The sequence below is a fragment of the Bacillus rossius genome, assembly GCF_032445375.1.
Source record: "Bacillus rossius redtenbacheri isolate Brsri chromosome 9 unlocalized genomic scaffold, Brsri_v3 Brsri_v3_scf9_1, whole genome shotgun sequence".
Taxonomy (NCBI): domain Eukaryota; kingdom Metazoa; phylum Arthropoda; class Insecta; order Phasmatodea; family Bacillidae; genus Bacillus; species Bacillus rossius.
In genome coordinates, this window is record NW_026962012.1 from 9,296,804 (window position 1) to 9,317,588 (window position 20,785).

Consider the following 20,785-nt stretch of genomic DNA (forward strand, 5'->3'; position numbering starts at 1 on the left):
TCCACTGGAGACTGCTTCGTGACGAGACATGCTTTTCTCAGCAGGCCTCTACAAGGTAGCAGCTTGCAGCCCAGGAGCTGCTCAAAGCAGTTTTGGTCATGCAGGGAATTAAAATTACAAACTCGGGACGTGACTGCAGGCGAGAGAAATTTCAACCGGGCTGACCATGTCCACATTAGACAGCAAAATATCAGATTGGTCCCCTGGGAAGGGGCTTCGGTCCACTGGCACAAAGTTTAAATCCGTGGCGTACACCGGCCTAACAAAAAGTAAATCACCCCCATTAACAACCAGATAAATTAAAAAAATAAGAAACCCCAAAAAATTTTAAAATTATAGAAAAAATTAAAAAAGGTGACGAAATGCCTAATTTCCGGCACATACTCCCCCGCTTGAATGCGGAGCATATAGGGAAAATAAAAAAAAAACACTTACCCTGCTCAGTAAAACTAGTACCAGGTCCGCCTGTATCCTACTACTTATAAAAAAACATTTTGTTCAAATCCAAGGTGTATTATAATTGTCTAAATCACCCTTAACGGTGAATTATGTAATTAGGAAAGTTGATCTCAGATGTTGGGAATGATGTCACGTGACAAAAACTCTGAACATGGGTGCTGTGAGGCGGGCCGAAAGAAAACACTGGGCCGGAACCGGAACTTGGTCCGTCGGGTGCCAGTTATGAAAGGTGGGGATTTGTGTACCCCTGAAAATAGTCTTTCCATAAGAAGCCGAAGGCATTGGGACTCCGCCCTGCACAGTCAGGCGATGGAGAAGACAGTCAAATTTGCTGTTTGCCCGAAGGCGAAACAGAGCCTCAGTCCCAGAGTGACACAGGGCCTAAGGGTGGTATTCCCATGGCGGAATTTTAAATGATTGGGGATGAAAACCCCAACAGATCAACCATCCGTAGGAAAGAATGAATTTAAAAATATTAAATATTCAATAAATTAAGAAATTTCAGCGCATACCACTCTGATGTTTATTATTATTAACTAATATTTATTATTTAAAGTATTCTGGAAACAAAACGATAAATTAACGACTCTTCGCACTCAAATTTAAATTATTTAAAGAAATGTAAAATGCAATAAACCAACAATTATAAATCAAAAAAGGGATAAATCATAATGGAGCAGTTAGATCTTCCATGACTGCTGATAGGCTTCGCACTGCCTGAGAGGGGGTTTGAACATAGGCCGTCCAAAGATGAGTGGTGGGAATGTAACCCAAAGAACACTCAAAAATGGTCATGAGATATTTCACTCAGAGGACCTTGGTCATGGCTCGTTGGCTCAGAGGACCCTAACTTTTGCGCCGCTCGTTGGCTAGCTTGACCTAGCTCCTATTTTAGAAAAACACATAAAAGAAACCAGTTTGCCGTCTGGAAGTCACGTAGCTCTTATTTAAATAAACAATCTCATCGATAACGATGTAAAAGAAATACAACTTTGGGGTAGAATGCAAAAGAAAACAGAAAAATGGCTAGATGTGACAGCTTCAGTGCTCAGACTCTATGTACGTCACTGTACATCACATTTACGTGCAAGGGAAAATAAAGAAATAAACATGTACAAGTATTAACGCAAAATCAGTACAAAAAAAAAACACTACAAACATTATTCTTGCTTACTTTACGAATTATGGTTATAAAAAAGAGAACGTAATCAGAAATTAAATATATGAAATCGTGGAACAAGATTCATGAAGATTCAAAAAATATCAGAGGGGTATTTCTGAGTAAAAAAGTAAAACTATTTGCGACAAGTGGCTTGTTAAAGACTGAAATAAGGTATGTAAAAATTAAAAATTAAAATATCTTAAATTACCTAGCTTGTGCTAGCCTAGAAACGGGATGCTCAAACATACACAAATTAATTTAGTGGACCTCTCGTTGGGGGTTGAAAGTATTTCACCCTTCTCGGTGATTACCTTAAATATTAAAATGTGAGCAGTCACCTCGTAGCTACTAAATTTCGGGGAATAACTTATTTTTATATGCGTGATTATATTATTATTATTGAGCAAAAAAAGGATGCCTGTTGCCCTACTACTTGTAATAAAGCAGAATTAATTCCATGACCTTTGGCTGTAACTCTTTATAAGTCAATCACAAGGTTTATAATTAAATAGGTTCCATTTAAACTTGGTTTGAATTATTTAAAATAAATCCTTAAAATCATTTAATAAATAAAAAATATTAAATTCAAAGCTTAAATTTAAAGTACCTGTATGCTTACAACTATTTATGTCGTTGTTATATTAATGAAATGAAATTCATCCCGTTGATCTCAGATTTTGGATATCGTGTAGGAACACAAAATGGGCGCTGTGAGGGAGGCCGAAAAGCACTGAGGCCGAAACAAGGGAAATTTGTCCTTGAGCACTCAGTGACTAATGGGGATTGTAACCCCTGTAAATGGGTATGGTAACCCGTAACTTACAAACTAAATTTGGGAATATAACCCCTGTACATAATTGTTTCGCTGTCCATAAGAAGTCGAAGGCATTGAGTCATAGCTCTGCACAATCTGACGATGGATCAGACGAAATGATGAATTTAATACTTGCTTAAAAAGCGAGATACACCTCGGTCCCGGATACCTACATTTATTAACTCACATAGGCTCAATATGTTCAAGCTCTGACGGTTGATCAGACCATCAGGCTGAAGCAGAGATACCTACGAGGGAATTTCACCCCTGAGTTAGTTCGGGTTTGAAACCCGAAAGATCAACAAATTTGGATGAAAAATGGATAATGAAAAAAATTTAGATGTTTTAAATACATGGCTGTACACCACCTTATAATAGAAATAAACACCGATCCAAAAAATATAAAAGTTAATAAATTGTTTACTCAAAATTCATAATTACAAAAATATTATTTATCCTTTACCTTGTATTCTTAGATTAATTGGTAAATTGCTCATAGAAAACTCGACGTTAAAAAAAAAGGTATAGTACTCTATCTTACAATAAATTCCTCACCTCATGGCTAGCGTAACAAGTATTGGGGATTCAACCCGTGTATATAAACAATTTAATTCAGTAACCTTTCCTTAAAGGCATGAGTGATTGCACCTCTCGTTGGGTGATCACGAAATAAATCCAAACAAAAGCTAGGCACATGGGTGTGTATGGTGACACAATGAAATGGTACGTCGAAGTATATTCACTTTGCTTGTGAACGATGCAATAGGATTAGAGTACTTGTTAAAATTACTTAAGAACATATTCTTATTTTATGTTATGTAATGAATGGACCCTTTATAAATTTATTTTAAGTACTATTAAAATACTTTATCGTTAATTTTAAGATACTTAGAAAATGTAAACAATAGAAGTTTCTTAACATTAGCTAAAACAAAAGGTTTATATTATCATATTATTTGTATTGTTAATATTATTATAAGTTATATAAGCATATTATGTTACAATTTAGTAACCCTAGATTAAGAAAATACTTTGCTGCTAGAATTAATGCAGTATAGATTATTTATAGTGCCTGTCTTGGTGACATTAAAATAATATTAATAGGACATACAATGCATGGGTAGTTTGTTTACAAAACACGTGATACGTGGGTGGAGTAGAGAAGAGTTCCGCGTGGTTGGCGGCCCTGCCATGTGGTGAAGAGATAACGTGCCGGCGCGCGCAAGGCGCCGAGACACAAAACAAAAAATACCACGATGTCCGAAAGGACTTCTATGATGAGTTTTTTTTTTTACAAAGATGGCCTGTTTTGCAGGCGGATGTGTTATAAAAAAAAACACAGATAAAAGGAGGAATTTAGACACTCAGGGCACTGTCGGCCGTGAGGAACAAACTAGATTGCAACGCATTGTCTCGCTGCCAGACACGGGGGCAACGACATGACCTTGCCTCCTCCAGCCGGTGAGGCGTGAGGGGGAGGGGTGAAGAGGATGACAGGGAGAATGACACGCGCGCTTGATAAAGCACGCTGCCTGAGGGTCGTCGCACCGACGCGACGGAGGCCGCGCGGTGTCTCACCGCGCGCAAACTCAATCACAGTGGGACGTAAAACTCAAAATAAATAGTAAAATTGAAAAGCAATATAACTACAGGGTGTACCAGCGATCAGTTTACAATGTTATTATTACAAATTTGCCATCACAAAATTTAATTAATTTTCTTTTTTTTTTTTTCTATATTTATTATTTTTTATTTTTTTATTTTAGGTATGCCTACTCGATTTAGGTATGCCTATAGACCAAACCACGCTCTGCTACCAATTGTAACGCCCCTCGTATCTCAAAATTGAATTATTTTAAATTAATTAAAAAGAGCCTTGGAAACTTGCTAGGTAAGAAATATAAGAAAAATAAGTTTATTGACCAGAGGTGGCACGAGGTGGAGAAAAAGACAATTTGGAACTCCCTGACACAAGCAACTGGGGAGCTGGTGGATCGTTTACGGGAAGAAGGTATATCATAAATAAATTAACACTACACAAGTAGCTTGGTCTATAGGTTCCCTGTTTTATTTAAAAAAGGTAAATAATGAATTCCGTTTTCATTTGATTTGGCATTTAACAGTTTCCCAATTAATATATTAATTATATATTAAGTTTTTCGATAACGGGCCGGCCCTTAGATTAGTATAACACATATACTCAACTTTAACAACAAACAATAACATAAACAAAAATTTATTAGTATCAAACCAAAATTTGATTTGTCCAATTAATACATCGATGATTAGTTTTATTGACTCTACATATTCTTGAGGAAAGCACTGTTCGCTGGTAGGCTATTCATTCGATTAATGTAGTTCATAGCTAGAAGGTGGGGGGGGGGGGATGTTGATTTCACATTACCACCCGGGTCTTCAAAAAATAACGTCGGGTCGTGGAAACCTCTCTTCTAACGTGACCCGCAGTGGAGGTGCAGGACCACGAGCTGGGAGCAATTTGTCTTTCCAGCACTTCGACCCTGTCAACCAGGGTGTAGAGTTCGGAGCTCACTAGGTGTCCCGCGCCGACATCAGGATGCCGCGGACCGAGAAGTCAGGATGCGCGGACGAAACCGGAATTTTTAGAATTAAATAAGAATAAATAAAAAATTTAACAACGCATGACTTTTCTAAAAACTACCTCTGCCTGGCTACTGTACAAACGGGATCACATCCCTTAAGCAAGCTGACTACATTCTCGTGCACACGAAAATCACTGTTCCCGCAAAAACCCTCTTAGCGTTTAGGACGTAGAGGAGACGTGGTCAGTAGCCGAGGTCAGAGGGCTGAGTCCTCGCAATCGGACAAAGCACCTAATTAAATCGGGCGGTAAGGCCCCGGGTCAAAGGAGGGGGTAGGTTCGGTTCTAAGCCGAAAATTTCCGAAGGAGTCCGAGGCGGGCGCGACAACAACACGACATGCGCGCTCTCTACCGGACCGAAACGAAAGCAACGAACAATCGACTTCTCCGGGCCGCGAGAGGAAAGCATAGTGCCTTATGGCACCGCGACGCTGCTTTCTAGCGGCGTAAGGGGGAACTACTTGAGGTGGTGAGCAGACTTGCCACCAGGTGTCATGAGGGTAAGCTCTGCACACTGGCGACCAGGCCCGCGGTTACTTTTTCCTCCGCTAGATGTCAGGGATGTGTCTGTCGGACCCGGGAGAAGGTTTTTGCATCAGGTCATCGTCCCGTCCGGTCACTGCTCTTAGCTTAATTTCTCAGAACTAAAGTGAGGAGGAGAGAGAGGAAGGGGGGGCAGAAATAGCCACTAAGGTGGGAACGCAGCTCCACTGGAGACTGCTTCGTGACGAGACATGCTTTTCTCAGCAGGCCTCTAAAAGGTAGCAGCTTGCAGCCCAGGAGCTGCTCAAAGCAGTTTTGGTCATGTAGGGAATTAAAATTACAAACTCGGGACGTGACTGCAGGCGAGAGAAATTTCAACCGGGCTGACCATGTCCACATTAGACAGCAAAATATCAGATTGGTCCCCTGGGAAGGGGCTTCGGTCCACTGGCACAAAGTTTAAATCCGTGGCGTACACCGGCCTAACAAAAAGTAAATCACCCCCATTAACAACCAGATAAATTAAAAAAATAAGAAACCCCAAAAAATTTTAAAATTATAGAAAAAATTAAAAAAGGTGACGAAATGCCTAATTTCCGGCACAAAGTTCATACCAAATACTAGTCTAAACGAAATAATTAAGACTACTTGGGTATGAGGTAATCCATACATTAAACAGTTTAAAAACTATACATGCCTAAAAAAAACTCTATATATTAATAAAAGACTAAATTATTAAGTATCAGAATTTATATGTATGAAATGCTTAACATTTTCAATCTTCCAGAAGGAGTTTTGTTTTTGTAGGACATAAAAAAAGCTGACCTGGATTTTACCAAATAGAATTTACCAAAACTATTGTGTCATTTATGCGACCATCTGCCCACCGTTTATCTGCGCGAGATTTCGTCTTGCAAAGTGCTAATACGAACCCAATATTTCTGACATGTCAAGTTTCTCTAGTTTCGTAAAAAATAAAAAAATAAATAACACTTTGTATTTCTGGAACTGGACGTCTAAGTCAGTATTAATTATAATTTCTTTTGCAGCACCAAAAGTATTAAATTACTGGCTGAATGCTTGAACACAGTATTTAAAGGTAAGATTTGAGTAAACATATTTTAGATTTGAGAAAAATTAATAGATCACAAAAATTTATTAATTAATTTTTTTTTTACTCTGACATTAAATCAATGTTATAATAACCTCTGAAAACAACTGAGCAAGAATTTTCTTTACAAGTTTAGTTTAAGAGCAAATTTTGAAGGGAAAATACATCTGCAAATTTAAAAAAATTGGCAGTACACAAGGAAAAAATGTACCAGGTAATAACTGATAATGGTTCCAAGAACCCTCACACACTAGTATTGGTCCAAAATGACATATTATAATATATTTTGTAAAGGTTTACTGTGGTTACCTGAAACTCCACGTCATGTATGGTATCATCTTCATGTGCTTCTTGAAGAAGGCTTAGCATGTGTTCCCTCATGTCTGATGTTTCCACCTGTGGAACCTCCAACAAACAGGCTTTGGGATGAGCCTGATGTGAACAACCAAACAAAAATTGGTATAAACATTACCAATTATGAACTGACTGCAACAAAATAAAAATAATAACTACTTCTTAGTGTTAGTACCTGGACGACCGAGCTTTGCTCGGCATTTTTTGTTGTGAATTCGTGACGACATAAAATTAGGGGTGTGCGGGAATAGGTTTTTGTAGTGAGGAAAACTTTCGGGAAAAATATTTTATTCCCGCGGGAAACAGGACGGGATCCGGAAAATTAAAAAAAAAAAAAGCAAATTTTTAATTCTAATATAAGATGGCCATTTCAAAATTTCTTGCAAAGTTAGTTGTTTTTTGCTGCTATTTCTTTTGTCTGCTTCACTGGCCCTTTTTTCAGCAGCGACTTCATATTTTTTATCATCCTCAAATTCTTTTTTTATAGAGGGATGTTTATTGAGATGTCTTAGTAATCCAGACGTGCTACCATGCTCGCATCTCAAAAATTTTTCACACGAGACACACTTTGCCAGGAATTTACTGTCTGTCAGACGTTCAAAATACTTCCAAACACTTTTAGGTTTACAAGTAACAAGCTGATCAGTTACGACCTCCATTATTTGTAGGCTGCTAGTTTGTTTTAATATACAACGGCATCGAAAATAGGAATAGATACTTTGCACAAGCCTTAATAATGTAACGTCAGCCGACAAAGCCCGCCAAACTAAACAGTAAACAACTATTTTTTTCTCCCAAAGCAGTGGTGTAAAACTACGTGATTTCATATTTTTCAAAGTGCCAATACAGTTCTCTACATCGCCACTGCTATCAAGTAATGCGAACGGTTACTCTTCGTTATGTAACGCACGTCTAGTATTTCTTGTATCTTTGGCGCAAAGGTTGGATTGCACATGTGTTTTGTTTGTGTCTAAGGACACACAGTGGTTTTAGTTTAAATATTCGATGTTGATGGCAATAACTAGAGATGTACGAACCTGCAAATTTTTAAGTTGAGTCGAGTCGAGTCGAATTTTACAATAATTAGTTCGAGTCGAGTTTGTAGATCATAAATTCAAGTCGAGTCGATTCGAGTCTAAATTTTTATTTGAATCTTTGACACTTAAGTCGAGCTTGAATATTTGCACTTTATTGCTAAGAGTCCTTAGATGGTTGTCTTGTTATATCATGGCCCACTTAATCAAATATATTTAAAATACAAGTATTAATACAAATAATTCATTTAGGTTAAATTCTTAACTGATATAATAGAATTCAATAATTGAGGTATAGAGCATAGAATAAAAGTATTTTCGAAATTTTTAAATTTTATTTAACAAATATCGCCCAACTATGAAAATTAAAAAATTCGATATCTCCTAAAGTATTTGAAATTTCTTATATCCGCCGGCTTTAATGAAAAGAGGAATTTAAAGAGCATATAATAAAAGTATTTTCAGATTTTTAACATTTTTGTTTCGCAAATACCGCTCAACTACATATTTACCTTATTTTGAACCGAACGAGTTAGCTGCGGCCTGTAGCATTCACGAGTCAATAAAAAACATTGAATATAATTTAGGCTTGTTGGCGCGAAGGTTAGTGTAAGTTTCACACAATCATTAGAACATTTTTGAAAACTTTCACTTATGGGAAGTGTAAGGCCGTGCTACAATTGGCGCAACATTACAACAAACGTTCCCATAAAAAATATAATACATTTAAAGATTATTGCTACAACACTAACGCCGTTACATTGCCGGCCAATCGCAAGCTGGCACTTCCAACCAATACATGCTTTTGTATTTGTATTAAATAGTTACACTTTATAAAATACTTTACCTACTTAATAATTAATTTTAACTTGCCACTTAACTTGGATAGCAAACAATTATACAAAACGCAATCTCGCCGAACGTAATAGTGTAAACAAACACGGAAAAAAAATTCATGTTCGCCAACCTATACTTCCTAAAATTAGTGGAGCAAAGTTTTTTTTAAATGCCATTTCGTGATTGGTGGCGTATCAGTCGCAAACATGCGCACAAATATAATGCTACCATTAATTTATTATTGTAACGTTGCGCCGATTGTAGCACGGATTTACTAAAAAAAAAAGTAATATTTCTGCCGATATTGTAATTATAAAATTTAATTCGTGTTTTGTTTATTAAAAATGTGTTCGTCTTCTTTGCTATGTGGTCACACCTGTTAAGTTGGCAATATGTAAAACTAAAATATAAATAATATGGCCGATTGTCGTCATTGTTTGTAAGTACGTGTTTCGGTCTTACGTACGTAATTTTTAGTGTCGGCCGAAGTCACGTAAGGAGATATTAAGTAGTGATGGGCCGAGACTCGAAAATTTGAGTCGAGTCGAGCGAGTAGCATCAGCTCGGCTCGGCTTGGCATTCGAATTTTATTTTACTCGACGGGGCGAAACTCGAAAGGAAATTGGATAAAACTCGATGATAAAATATAATAAAATTGAATTACAATTCTTAATATCTCCTTACGTGACTTCAGCCGACACTAAAAATACGTACGTAAGACCGAAACACGTACTTAAAAACAATGACGACAATCGGCCATATTATTTATATTTTAGTTTTACATATTGCCAACTTAACAGGTGTGACCACATAGCAAAGAAGACGAACACATTTTTAATAAACAAAACACAAATTAAATTTTATAATCTTAATATCGGCCCAAATATTACTTTTTTTTTTTAGTAAATCCGTGCTACAATCGGCGCAACGTTACAATAATAAATTAACGGTAGCGTTATACTTGTGTTACAGAGCGCATGTTTGCGACTGATACGCCACCAATCACGAAATGGCAGTTAAAAAAAACAACTGTGCTCCACTAATTTTAGGAAGTGTAGGGTGGCGAACATGAATTTTTTTTCCGTGTTTGTTTACACTATTACGTTCGGCGAGAGTGCATTTTGTATAATTGTTTGCTATCCAAATTAAGTGGCAAGTTAAAATTAATTATGAAGTATAAAGTATTTTATAAAGTGTAACTATTTAATACAAATACAAAAGCATGGATTGGTTGGAAGTGCCAGCTTGCGATTGGCCGGCAACGTAACGGCGTTAGTGTTGTAGCAATAATCTTTAAATGTATTATATTTGTTATGGGAACGTTTATTGTAATGTTGCGTTAATTGTAGCACGGCCTTACACTTCCCATAAGTGAAAGTTTTCAAAAATGTTCTAATGATTGTGTGAAACGTAACCTAACCTTCGCGCCAACAAGCCTAAATTATATTCATTTTTTTATTGACTCGTGAATGCTGCAGGCCGCAGCTAACTCGTTCGGTCCAAAATAAGGTAAATATGTAGTTGAGCGGTATTTGCGAAAAAAAATGTTAAAAACTTAAAATACTTTAATTATATGCTCTTTAAATTCCTCTTTTCATTAAAGCCGGCAGATATAAGAAATTCCAAATACTTTATGAGATATCGAATTTTTTAATTTTCATAGTTGGGCGATATTTGTTAAATAAAATTTAAAAATTCTAAAAATACTTTAATTATATGCTCTTTAAATTCCTCTTTTCATTAAAGCCGGCAGATATAAGAAATTCCAAATACTTTAGGAGATATCAAATTTTTTTAATTTTCATAGTTGGGCAATATTTGTTAAATAAAATTTAAAAATTCAAAAAATACTTTTTTCTATGCTCTATACCTCAATTATTGAATTGTATTATATCAGTTAAGAATTTCTTCTAAATGAATTATTTGTATTAATACTTGTATTTTAAATATATTTGATTACGTGGGCCAGTCTAAGGACTCTTAGCAGTAAAGTGCAAATATTCAAGCTCAACTTAAGTGTCAAAGATTCAAATAAAAATTCAGACTCGAATCGACTCGACTTGAATTTATGATCTACAAACTCGACTCGAATCGACTCGAACTAATTATTGTATAATTCGACTCGACTCGACTCGACTTAAAAATTTGCAGGTTCGTACATCTCTAATATTAAGAATTTATTGTAATTCAATTTTATTATATTTTATCATAGAGTTTTACCCGAATTTCCTTTCGAGTTTCGCCCCGTCGAGTAATATAAACTCGAATGCCGAGCCGAGCCGAGCTGATGCTACTCGCTTGACTCGACTCGAATTTTCGAGTCTCGGCCCATCACTAGCAATAACGTTATATAACTGACTATTCACGTATCTTGCAAATTTGTACCCTTGAAGAAATATATTTAAGAACGCATACAACATTTAAGGTACTCCGTGTACGTTTTTTATATTCCAATTAGATATGTGTAAGCGATTATCATAATTCACTGCACACCACAGCTGTCGCTTTGATCGGCATACGTTTAAAAGATGTTTTGCGTTTAAATAGTATGGTAACCCTTCAAAAATGTACGAATCCATAAAAATTATTGTTGTAAAAACAATTTGAATTGATAGAAAACATTTTTACATGATTAGTACACATTTGTACATTTTTAAACAATTTCCCGAAAAATTCGGGAGTAATTAAATTCCCGCCCGGTATTTCGGGAAGCCTATTTTCCCGACTTTTTCCCCAAGCGTCGGGATCCTGCACACCCCTACATAAAATACATTAAAATATTAGTTTTACAATTTGACAATCATTATTTATCATTGAAATTAAGAGATAGCGCAGCGATGGTCAATCAGTACACAAACAAGAAACTGTTAGCTTGCTTACATTTATTCAATGCCATGTCCAGTCTAAGGGTAACTTTTAGAATTTTTTTTGACGTGACGTCTAATAAATCGATGAACGCCGGCTGCATGCACGAAAAAGTGTCCCACTACGGATGTGTCCTGTCTGCTCATTGTACGCATGCATGGCATCTCTCTTCATGCTCATTGTACGCATGCGTGGCATCTCTCTTACACTCGATTGGAACAACCATCGATTTGACTTTTCAATCATATATTTTCATCATTTGAATTATTAATATTATGTAATTTAACGATCGTCCACCGATTTTCAGCACAATCGGTACGGTTATTTAAAAGTAATGTTGAATATTCAAATACGTTTTGAAACAAAAATGGTGTTTTACAGTTACACATAATAATTCAAATTACACCCGGGATCTTTTGCACAATGTTTTAAAAAATATTGTAACACATTATAAATAAGTTTGGTGCATTTGGGATGCGTATTTATTATAAAATCGTGTTATATAAACGAAATAATATTATTCCCCTACCGTGAACAAAATTTTTATAAATATGTATATAACATCTGGAACTAATATTTTTCAAGTATGGTCTCGTGGCCGTGCCGTCAGCATCGCTACCTTCTGTAAAGTGTAAACATGTAGAATAAAAATCATTTGAATTCCAATCCAAAGGTTGTCAGTTCGAATCCCGGCAGCTGCAAATTTTTTTTTTGTACTTGTAAAAATAAATACGGCGCACGCAACATTTCAAAAGTAATAAATATATTTGAATTAATGAATGCAAATAAAAGTAAATTTATTAGTTAAATTGTACATTTCATTTCACTGATCCTTCTTTGTATTCATACAAAATAGTGATAATTCAATAAAAATGATTCAATTTTATTCATAAAAGTATGCAGAGGTAGATTTTATCACACAAAAGATAGATTAAAAAAAAAATTTCTTCATCAAAGAATATAATATTTTTAATGCCTAAATGGTTTGGTTGCAAAAACCTATTACGGCTCTGTCTCATGCCGAATATGATATTTCCTTTTCTTCTGGATCAATCATTTCATCAATGTTTTGTTATGACATTGTCACGTTAAACTATCGTCCGTAAACAGACTTTACAGACAACCAATTTTTTTTGTATAATCACGTTAGCCATTTCTGAGCTGCTAATGTGTGTGTACACACAAAAAAACACACACACCATAACACAGACAACAAAACACACACAAAACACACATACATACACACACACACAATAATTGCTTGTTTAATAGTATTAGATAACCTGTACGAACACTAGATTTTTGATGCAAAGCGAATATCAAATGAATTATAAAATATCCACAAAGTCAAATTAAACTGTGAATATTTTTCTCCGCAAGGCTTTATTACACTTATGAGGAATGAGCTCATACTACATATTTTGATTAAGTTATTCACACTTTTAGTTGTTTACTGTGGCATCTTACCCAACCTGCAGCATTAAACACACACTTACAGCTAACTTTTACTTGATTCTGGCACTTATTTATATTAACATTTGTTTATTTTACTTTCAAGTTGCAAGGTCAGGATAACAATTAAATTAGCAAAACTAAATTCCAGATTTTTTCAAATTTTTTTTATGTTTTCTAGGAAATTTTATAAAATCTTACAATATAAATATAATTATGTAATCTAAATTAGCTAACAATGTTACCTCGTCCAGTAACTGGACGGGTTTTCTTAAACCTCTAAATAATAGAGTACGTGCATGTACTAACACACATTTATTCATCAATAAATAGAGGGTGTAGTATATCATAATATAAAATGAAGCTCTTGCTTCACAATTTTCTTATCATTTCTGACTGTTTCCATTTGCTTGTGCATCAGGATACGAATGTCCAAAGCAATACTTCAACAAAGATTCTAACATTAACGTATGTTATACTATCACAATATAATCAAACATTATATCCCTGCACTTTACTGCTGTGCAGCCAAATCATTTGCACATTTAATGTAAATACTATGCAGTAACAGCTAATTATTTTTAAAGATAGTATGTGTTCAGAAATAATATTATCATACATCCGAAAAAAAATTAAGAAGCAGAATCCAGCTATAAAATTTATAAAGGACCACAAATGAAATTGTCAAAACAAACAACAATAATTTACAAGTTAAACTTTACCAAATGCAATTAAGAATTTTACTCTGCATAATTGTCCAAATGCTTCAAATAAATAATACTAGTAACATTTAAGTTTCAAGTATATAGTTTGCGAAAGCACAAAAAATAGATGCACTATAAAATCGATAGTCACAATCAACATACCACTATGTGCACAATAGTACCTTATATGCCGCATAACATAATAAAACAGACGTTGCGACCCCAAAAACAACTACTAAAAGTTGCAGTAAATGTCTCTTTGTATTGTTGAACTAAAATACAATTTACTTGGCAGCAGTTAATAACCCAAATGAAAATATAAAAAAGTTAAAAAAAATGTAAATGTGAGCTCTTTGTCCGTATTTCGCATATAAAAATGTCATTAAAATAATTAATTTCCAACAGACCGGATTAAATTTTGCAGTTCACTAAAATTTCCTGTCCCAATTAAAATGGTGGAAGTAAACTGTTATTCATGTAGTATTTATTAGGTACAGAAAATTTACTGATCATCACAGCTATTTAACCTATAAAACACACACTTTTTTTACTTACCCTTTTAATAAATTTCTTGATTAAGAAGCATAATATGTTTGGTTTTCCCATTGTTTTCTTAAGCAGGTAACATTACAAGGACTGCAACGAGAGGAGGTACTGCACCTGAATGACTGCGAAGTTCCTCCCTTTCAGATCGGACGTAACGGAGACAGCTCTGTGGATGTGCGGTATCTTCTTCAGGGCGACCACCTCACACTCCCCCTTCTCCAGGAACTCGTTGAACGCCGACCACTTGTTCTGGGGGACCTTGGGCTGCGTCTCCGGGGACTGGTGCAGCCTCCGGCTCTTCCTGGCCTTCACCTCCCCTTCGAACGCCTCGCCGTCCGCGGTGACCAGCAGCAGGTGCTGTCGGTTGATGGCTATGTCCTTCACGATCACCAAGCGGTTCAAGTTGAAGATACATCTGCAAGAAACAATTATGGTTCCTGATAATGCTGCCATTTTGTGTTACTTTTTACAAAAATTTCTGTTTATCATCATCACAGCAACTGTAAAAATTAACATTAAAAGGAATTTTTTAACTTAAGGTAAACACCTTGTCAAAGAAGGTCGTGGAATCAATGACACACTACAGAAAAATAAGATACTATTGGGAAATAAATTGGCCATGCATGGTTGCTACAGAAATAGAATCTTAGAATTCCCTGACTTTTCCCTGTTTTCCAGAAATTTAAGAGAAAAATTCCCTAACTTTCTTATGAAGTACATACCATAAATATTAACGTGCATATGACTAAATGTAATATAAAAATTTCAACATGAGGTAAAATAAGGTTTTTTTATTGTGTTATTTTGACGGCAGAATTGCGAATGTGTTTTTTTCCTTCGACATGGCTGGTGAGAGCTCTTCGGCCCATATTGCTGTGAATAATTTTGTAGCACAAAGTGCAGTACGCAGAATTTATGTTTTTAGCAGAGGGTTTGATATGCTGAAACTATGACTTCTTGAGCCAATTATCCTTAAAAGTAGTTTTCTTCGACATCTCTAAGCTAAAAATAAAGTACATATTAATATTTTCAGGTTAGGTTAACAAATTATTGTTTATGAATTCTTAAAAAAATATTACTACTCAAATACAAAAACTATTACAAATTCACACCTAGCAATATAACGGGCCTACTTACAGAATTACAATAGCAGCATTACAACATGCAATAGGGCCTACTCTTACATTCTTACAATGTTAACTAACGATTCTGGGGAAAAACATGTTCAGTTATGGATATTTTTTAATACACAATGTAAGTGTCACGCAACAGAACTCACGGATTATAACGGTTGGAAAAAAAAGTAATTAAAAAAAATAGTTAGAAAAAATGCAAAAACATAACCGCACACAAAAGTCACGTGTTTTCGTATCAGCTTGGTAGTTTTCAAAAAAGAGAATTGGTATTGCTTCTTTATCAAAATGCACTTTATTTTCTTATGATCACATCAAAAACTAACTTCACCTGAAACAACGCCTTTAAATTCACGTAATAAGCTTTGTACTCATCTTATTTCACGTGAAAATAGCCTTCAAAAGATAAACGACGCCATGCCCGTTCTGTAGTTCACTGCATGGAACGGAACAAAACACAAAGTTCAAGGGCAAATTAAAAAGGATCAAAACACGAAAAAATGAAGGCCGGGTTCGCTAGTGAACAAACGAGTGCCTGGATTGGCCAGAAGTTATGGTGGGTGGTTGTAACAGCCTATTGCAACGGACAATCGTAGACCAAGTAAAAAAAAAAGTTGCAGTTGCCGTGTGCCTTAAGCAGCAGCCTTTTAGCGGAGTCGTTCGGTAGCGGTACGAGCGCATCAAAACAAAGCTTTGTTTGAATTATATAATTATAAACAACTTTAAAATTTTCCCTGACATTTCCCGGAATTCCCTGACCATTTTAATTTCCCTGACATTTCCCGGTTTTCTAGTCCTGTAGCAACCATGCCATGACAAAGCATTAGCCCAGACTTTTTTTTTTGGGAAAACACAAACAAAAAAAATAGGATGGCCGAACTGAGCTAGGAACATGTGCTTCATGGCACATGCAAAGCTACATTGAGAGGAGTCTGTGATTATTAGATAAATATTTGATATTCAATCAAATATTTTTCGAATAAACACAGAATTTTTTTATAATTCCTTACTTTTACATACAACAAATAGGACCCTTCGACAAAAAAAATTAAATTATAAACGTGTCACATGTATGAAACTAAGAAGGTTTGTTGAGAAATTTGTATTTGTTTTCTATAACAAAATACATACATGGTTATTATATCCAAATAATAATAGATAATAATGAATAAATATTACTAAAAATTCCCTATTTTATGTATATAAACAGTTTTATAACTAAAAAATTGTCAAATTTTATGGTTTAAGATATCACCAGGGATGGCGATTTTTCGTTTTCGCGAAATAGATGCGAAAATATGCTAAATTATATTTTTTCCGCTATAAAATGTGAAATATAGACTATTCCGAGATAAATGCGAAATCAAGGTAAAAAACGTAGATTCATCTTCACTCTACACAATTTATTTACCGATTGTACATATTTAGTTTCAGTTCAGTATCAAAAGAAACCATCATTTTATGGCGTATTCAGCACAAGTATCTTATTGTCACATCATTCACAACACTATTGTTCGTAAATATTGAATAAAAAATGGACATCCGTGCCTCGCGATTGTCAACAAAACAAAGAACAACTAGCTGTAGAGTGTCCGTCATCTTGCAGAGTACAAGTTTTTAGGCCACCATATTGCAACATCTCTGCTTCGCCGCGCCCATTTTCTGTCTGTGTTTCACGTGAAAGCCGCGTTCTTGTGCAGTCTGTGGAAGGTGGTGTGTTTACAAATACTACGTGCATACTCGTGAATATGTTGTATACTGTTATTTCTCGTGGTAAAAATGGGATGAAACATAATTTCCATTCGCGATCGCATAAATGAATACAAAAATGAACAATTCTACGAAGTGATACGAATATTTTAATGTGCAATTTATGTAATCGCCGTCTGGAGTGGAAAAAAAAAAAGATGTACTTGAAAAGCACATTAAATCTGAGGAACGTCAGGCTGCAAAAAAAAGATTCACCCAGAAATCGGATGAAGGAAAAAAGTCGGTAAAACAGCAAGCAACGGCTTCTGGCATAATCAAAAAACAAAAGAAGGCGAAAATTGAAAAAAACCAGTTTCAATAACATTATTTGTGCACTCTTCATCAACTATGGCCATGAACACGGCTAAAAAATATTTAAGGTAAGTGCACCGGTACTCGTCACTGCTCCAATGGTCGTCACTAGCAACTTCAAATGTAAATAATAGAGAAGTAGCTCAATATATCGCCAACTTAAATATTGACAAAAATTTGGTCGACGTTCTAGCTGAAATTACCACAATAGTTTTCGGAACAAACACTATTTTCAATCAAAAAAAGTCCGTGCATCAAAAGTTCGTAGAGCAGTGAATATAAATAGGGGAATTCCTATACTAAAACACTAAGGACGTTAGTGCACATTTTTACTTCTAATTCTGTAATTTTTCATGTTTATTCGTGATGTTTTGTGCTGAATGTGTTAGTTAAATGTTCTTGAAGAGGTGAAAGTGTTTATTTAAAAAAATTCGTTTTCTTTGTATGATTTAGTTAGGGTGACGAAAACTGGATCAATAAAAACCTTGTATTGCTAGTGTTCGTCATACCTGACGAGCACTGGTACATTTAATATTTTATTTAAAGTTGTGCTAAGTTACACCCTAAAGTTCTTAAATAATATTGGTTCTTTGTTGTTAATAGACAAAGTACGTTATTATGATCAGATCCAGTAGTCGTCACCTATGACGACTTCCGATGCATGTGTATGACGACTTCTGGGTCGGAAATTACAGTAGAACCCGTTTATAGTGAACCCGCCTATAATGAATTCCCGTTTATTGTGAATTTCCATCTCAGTCCCGGCAAAATGGTGTGAGGTTATGTATTAATTTATTGGATATAGCGCACAACTTTTGTCAATGTTGATACGTTTTCCCGCGTACCACGAACAAATTTTGCCGACATAATGCACATTTATCTCCATATTTTCATATAATTACAAGTTTTTTCACAAAACGTCTATTCTGGATCACATTGAAGTTTTTCTCCGCAATACGCTACTCGATTGTCCACTGTTCATATTATAAACAAGTCGTATTCCAGTGGCCTCGGTATGCTACGTGTAGCCAGAAATGGTGATCAGTTTGGTGAAAATAAAAATAGTTTTCCCTGCATAGTTAAAGAATGGGTGAATGCGTGTACATTTAATATGTTATCAAAATTAAAAATAAATTACCGGAACACAAATACGTATGTACATTATAGCAGCAAATTCAATATTTTTACGTCTCATTTATATCGTTCACGTTTCGGACATTTTGATCGAGTAAGGTTCGTAAGACTACCACTAGATAGAACTCTGTCTACTAAATTTTTCCATAGAAAGTGAGAAAATGTCGTTCCAGCTTTAGCAACTGCGATACTAAATGATATGTAGTGATCTTTGATGCGCCAGACTCGTTATTTTTCGTTTATTTACTTTTGACGGTAAAAATAATTTCGTGTTATTAAGCTGCAAATGTGCTTCAATAAGAAATACGTACATAAAAAAAGGGGAGAAAAACGCGGAAGGTTCGTAAGACTACCACTAGATAGAACTCTGTCTACTAAATTTTTCCATAGAAAGTGAGAAAATGTCGTTCCAGCTTTAGCAACTGCGATACTAAATGATATGTAGTGATCTTTGATGCGCCAGACTCGTTATTTTTCGTTTATTTACTTTTGACGGTAAAAATAATTTCGTGCTATTAAGCTGCAAATGTGCTTCAATAAGAAATAAGTACATAAAAAAAGGGGAGAAAAACGCTGTAATAAACGTAAGGCATATCTGTGCGAGATAAACTGGAGATTATTGAAAAGGTAGTCTTTAACCCCACTGTCCCGGACGTGTTAATAGCAAAGGAGCTGGGAATTACAACATCCACATTAAGTACAATATTAAACAAGCTGAACAATCTTCTTTCTCAAGCTGCGAGTACGTCACAGAGTACCTATTAAACGCCTGAAAAAAGGAAAATACGCAGATGTTGAAAAACCATTAATAGAAAGATTGTACATGTATAGTGCATTAAAAATAATATCTGCATTTGCTCATAAAACTGTTGCTTTGAGTATTTTCATTCGTTCTTTTCTTGTCTTAGGCCTATGTGTAGTTAGGATTTTGCTTTTGAGTATGTATTGCCAATATAAAAGTTTTCCCAGATATAAAGTTTCCCCTCTATAGTGAACATATAAACTACTCCCTTCAGATTCATTATAACAGGGTTCTACTGTACTTTACTTTATTGATTGCAAAAATTGTGTAGGCATTGTTGTTTACATTAATTTAGTGGTCATTCGATATACATTTTGACATTAATAAGTAAACTAAACATTGTAATGTGTCTCGTTCTTTAATTACAGGGCAAAATGCCAAAACGGAAAATACTGTTGTATGAAGAGTCAGCCATGGAAGCTGCTCTTAAAGATGTAGCGAATGGTATGAGTATAAAATGAGCAGCGGAAAAAAATAGTGTGCCAAGGAACACATTGTCCGATAAACACAAAGGCAAATCGCCCTTGGGTAGGAAGATGGGCGGGCCCTGATTCATTTTTATATTTTACTTGTGATACCGCATAACATGCTATGTTATGTTGCAGCAACGAATTGAGTCGTATTGCGTACGCGTACAGTATGACGTCGCGTAAATAATAATAAATAGAATATAAACAATTAACAATATTTGATAATTAAACAGTTTTTGTTAACCAAGAAACAATTAAATCTCATTAGAGCGGCTTTATTATATCTCTTTTAAGATAAGAACAAAAAAAACGTGAAAATACGCGATAGTGAAAAACAAAAACATACATATTTCTAGGGCCTGGAAAAATTAGCATCTATTTATTACATAATTAGCATTTATGATGTTGAAAATTAGCATCTATTTTCCAGAAATTAGCATCTATTTTTGAGAAATTTGCATAAGATATTAAAGTTACATAACAATACAAGAAGTTGTAATAGTGTTTATACCCATTATGACGAATTTTAACACAAACCAAAATCATTAAACGGTATTTGTAAACAAACGTTTGACCACTAGTAATTTCAGATGGAAACAAACTGACGATTCGAGTTGACCAACTTCAGTACGCTAAATGTGCACCACAAAATGTATGATTTGTCCCTATGTAAAATATTGATCAGAAAAAAAATTTGAAGACTAAAGTGATTATCAACGAATGTAAAAAACCGCGTACTAAAAT

The 20,785-nt window shown here is 35.1% G+C and overlaps 1 protein-coding gene across 1 annotated transcript in view; it reads right to left on the minus strand.

The window, feature by feature from the left end:
• Nucleotides 1-20,785, minus strand: part of LOC134542629 (inhibitor of Bruton tyrosine kinase) — a 115,793-nt gene that overhangs the window by 58,332 nt on the left and 36,676 nt on the right. Inside the window, exons 8-9 of the mRNA XM_063387027.1 lie at nt 14,556-14,856; nt 6,959-7,081 (exon numbers count right to left, since the gene is read on the minus strand). Of these exons, the coding sequence (XP_063243097.1) occupies nt 6,959-7,081; nt 14,556-14,856 (424 nt within the window). The remainder of the gene's footprint in view (nt 1-6,958; nt 7,082-14,555; nt 14,857-20,785) is intronic.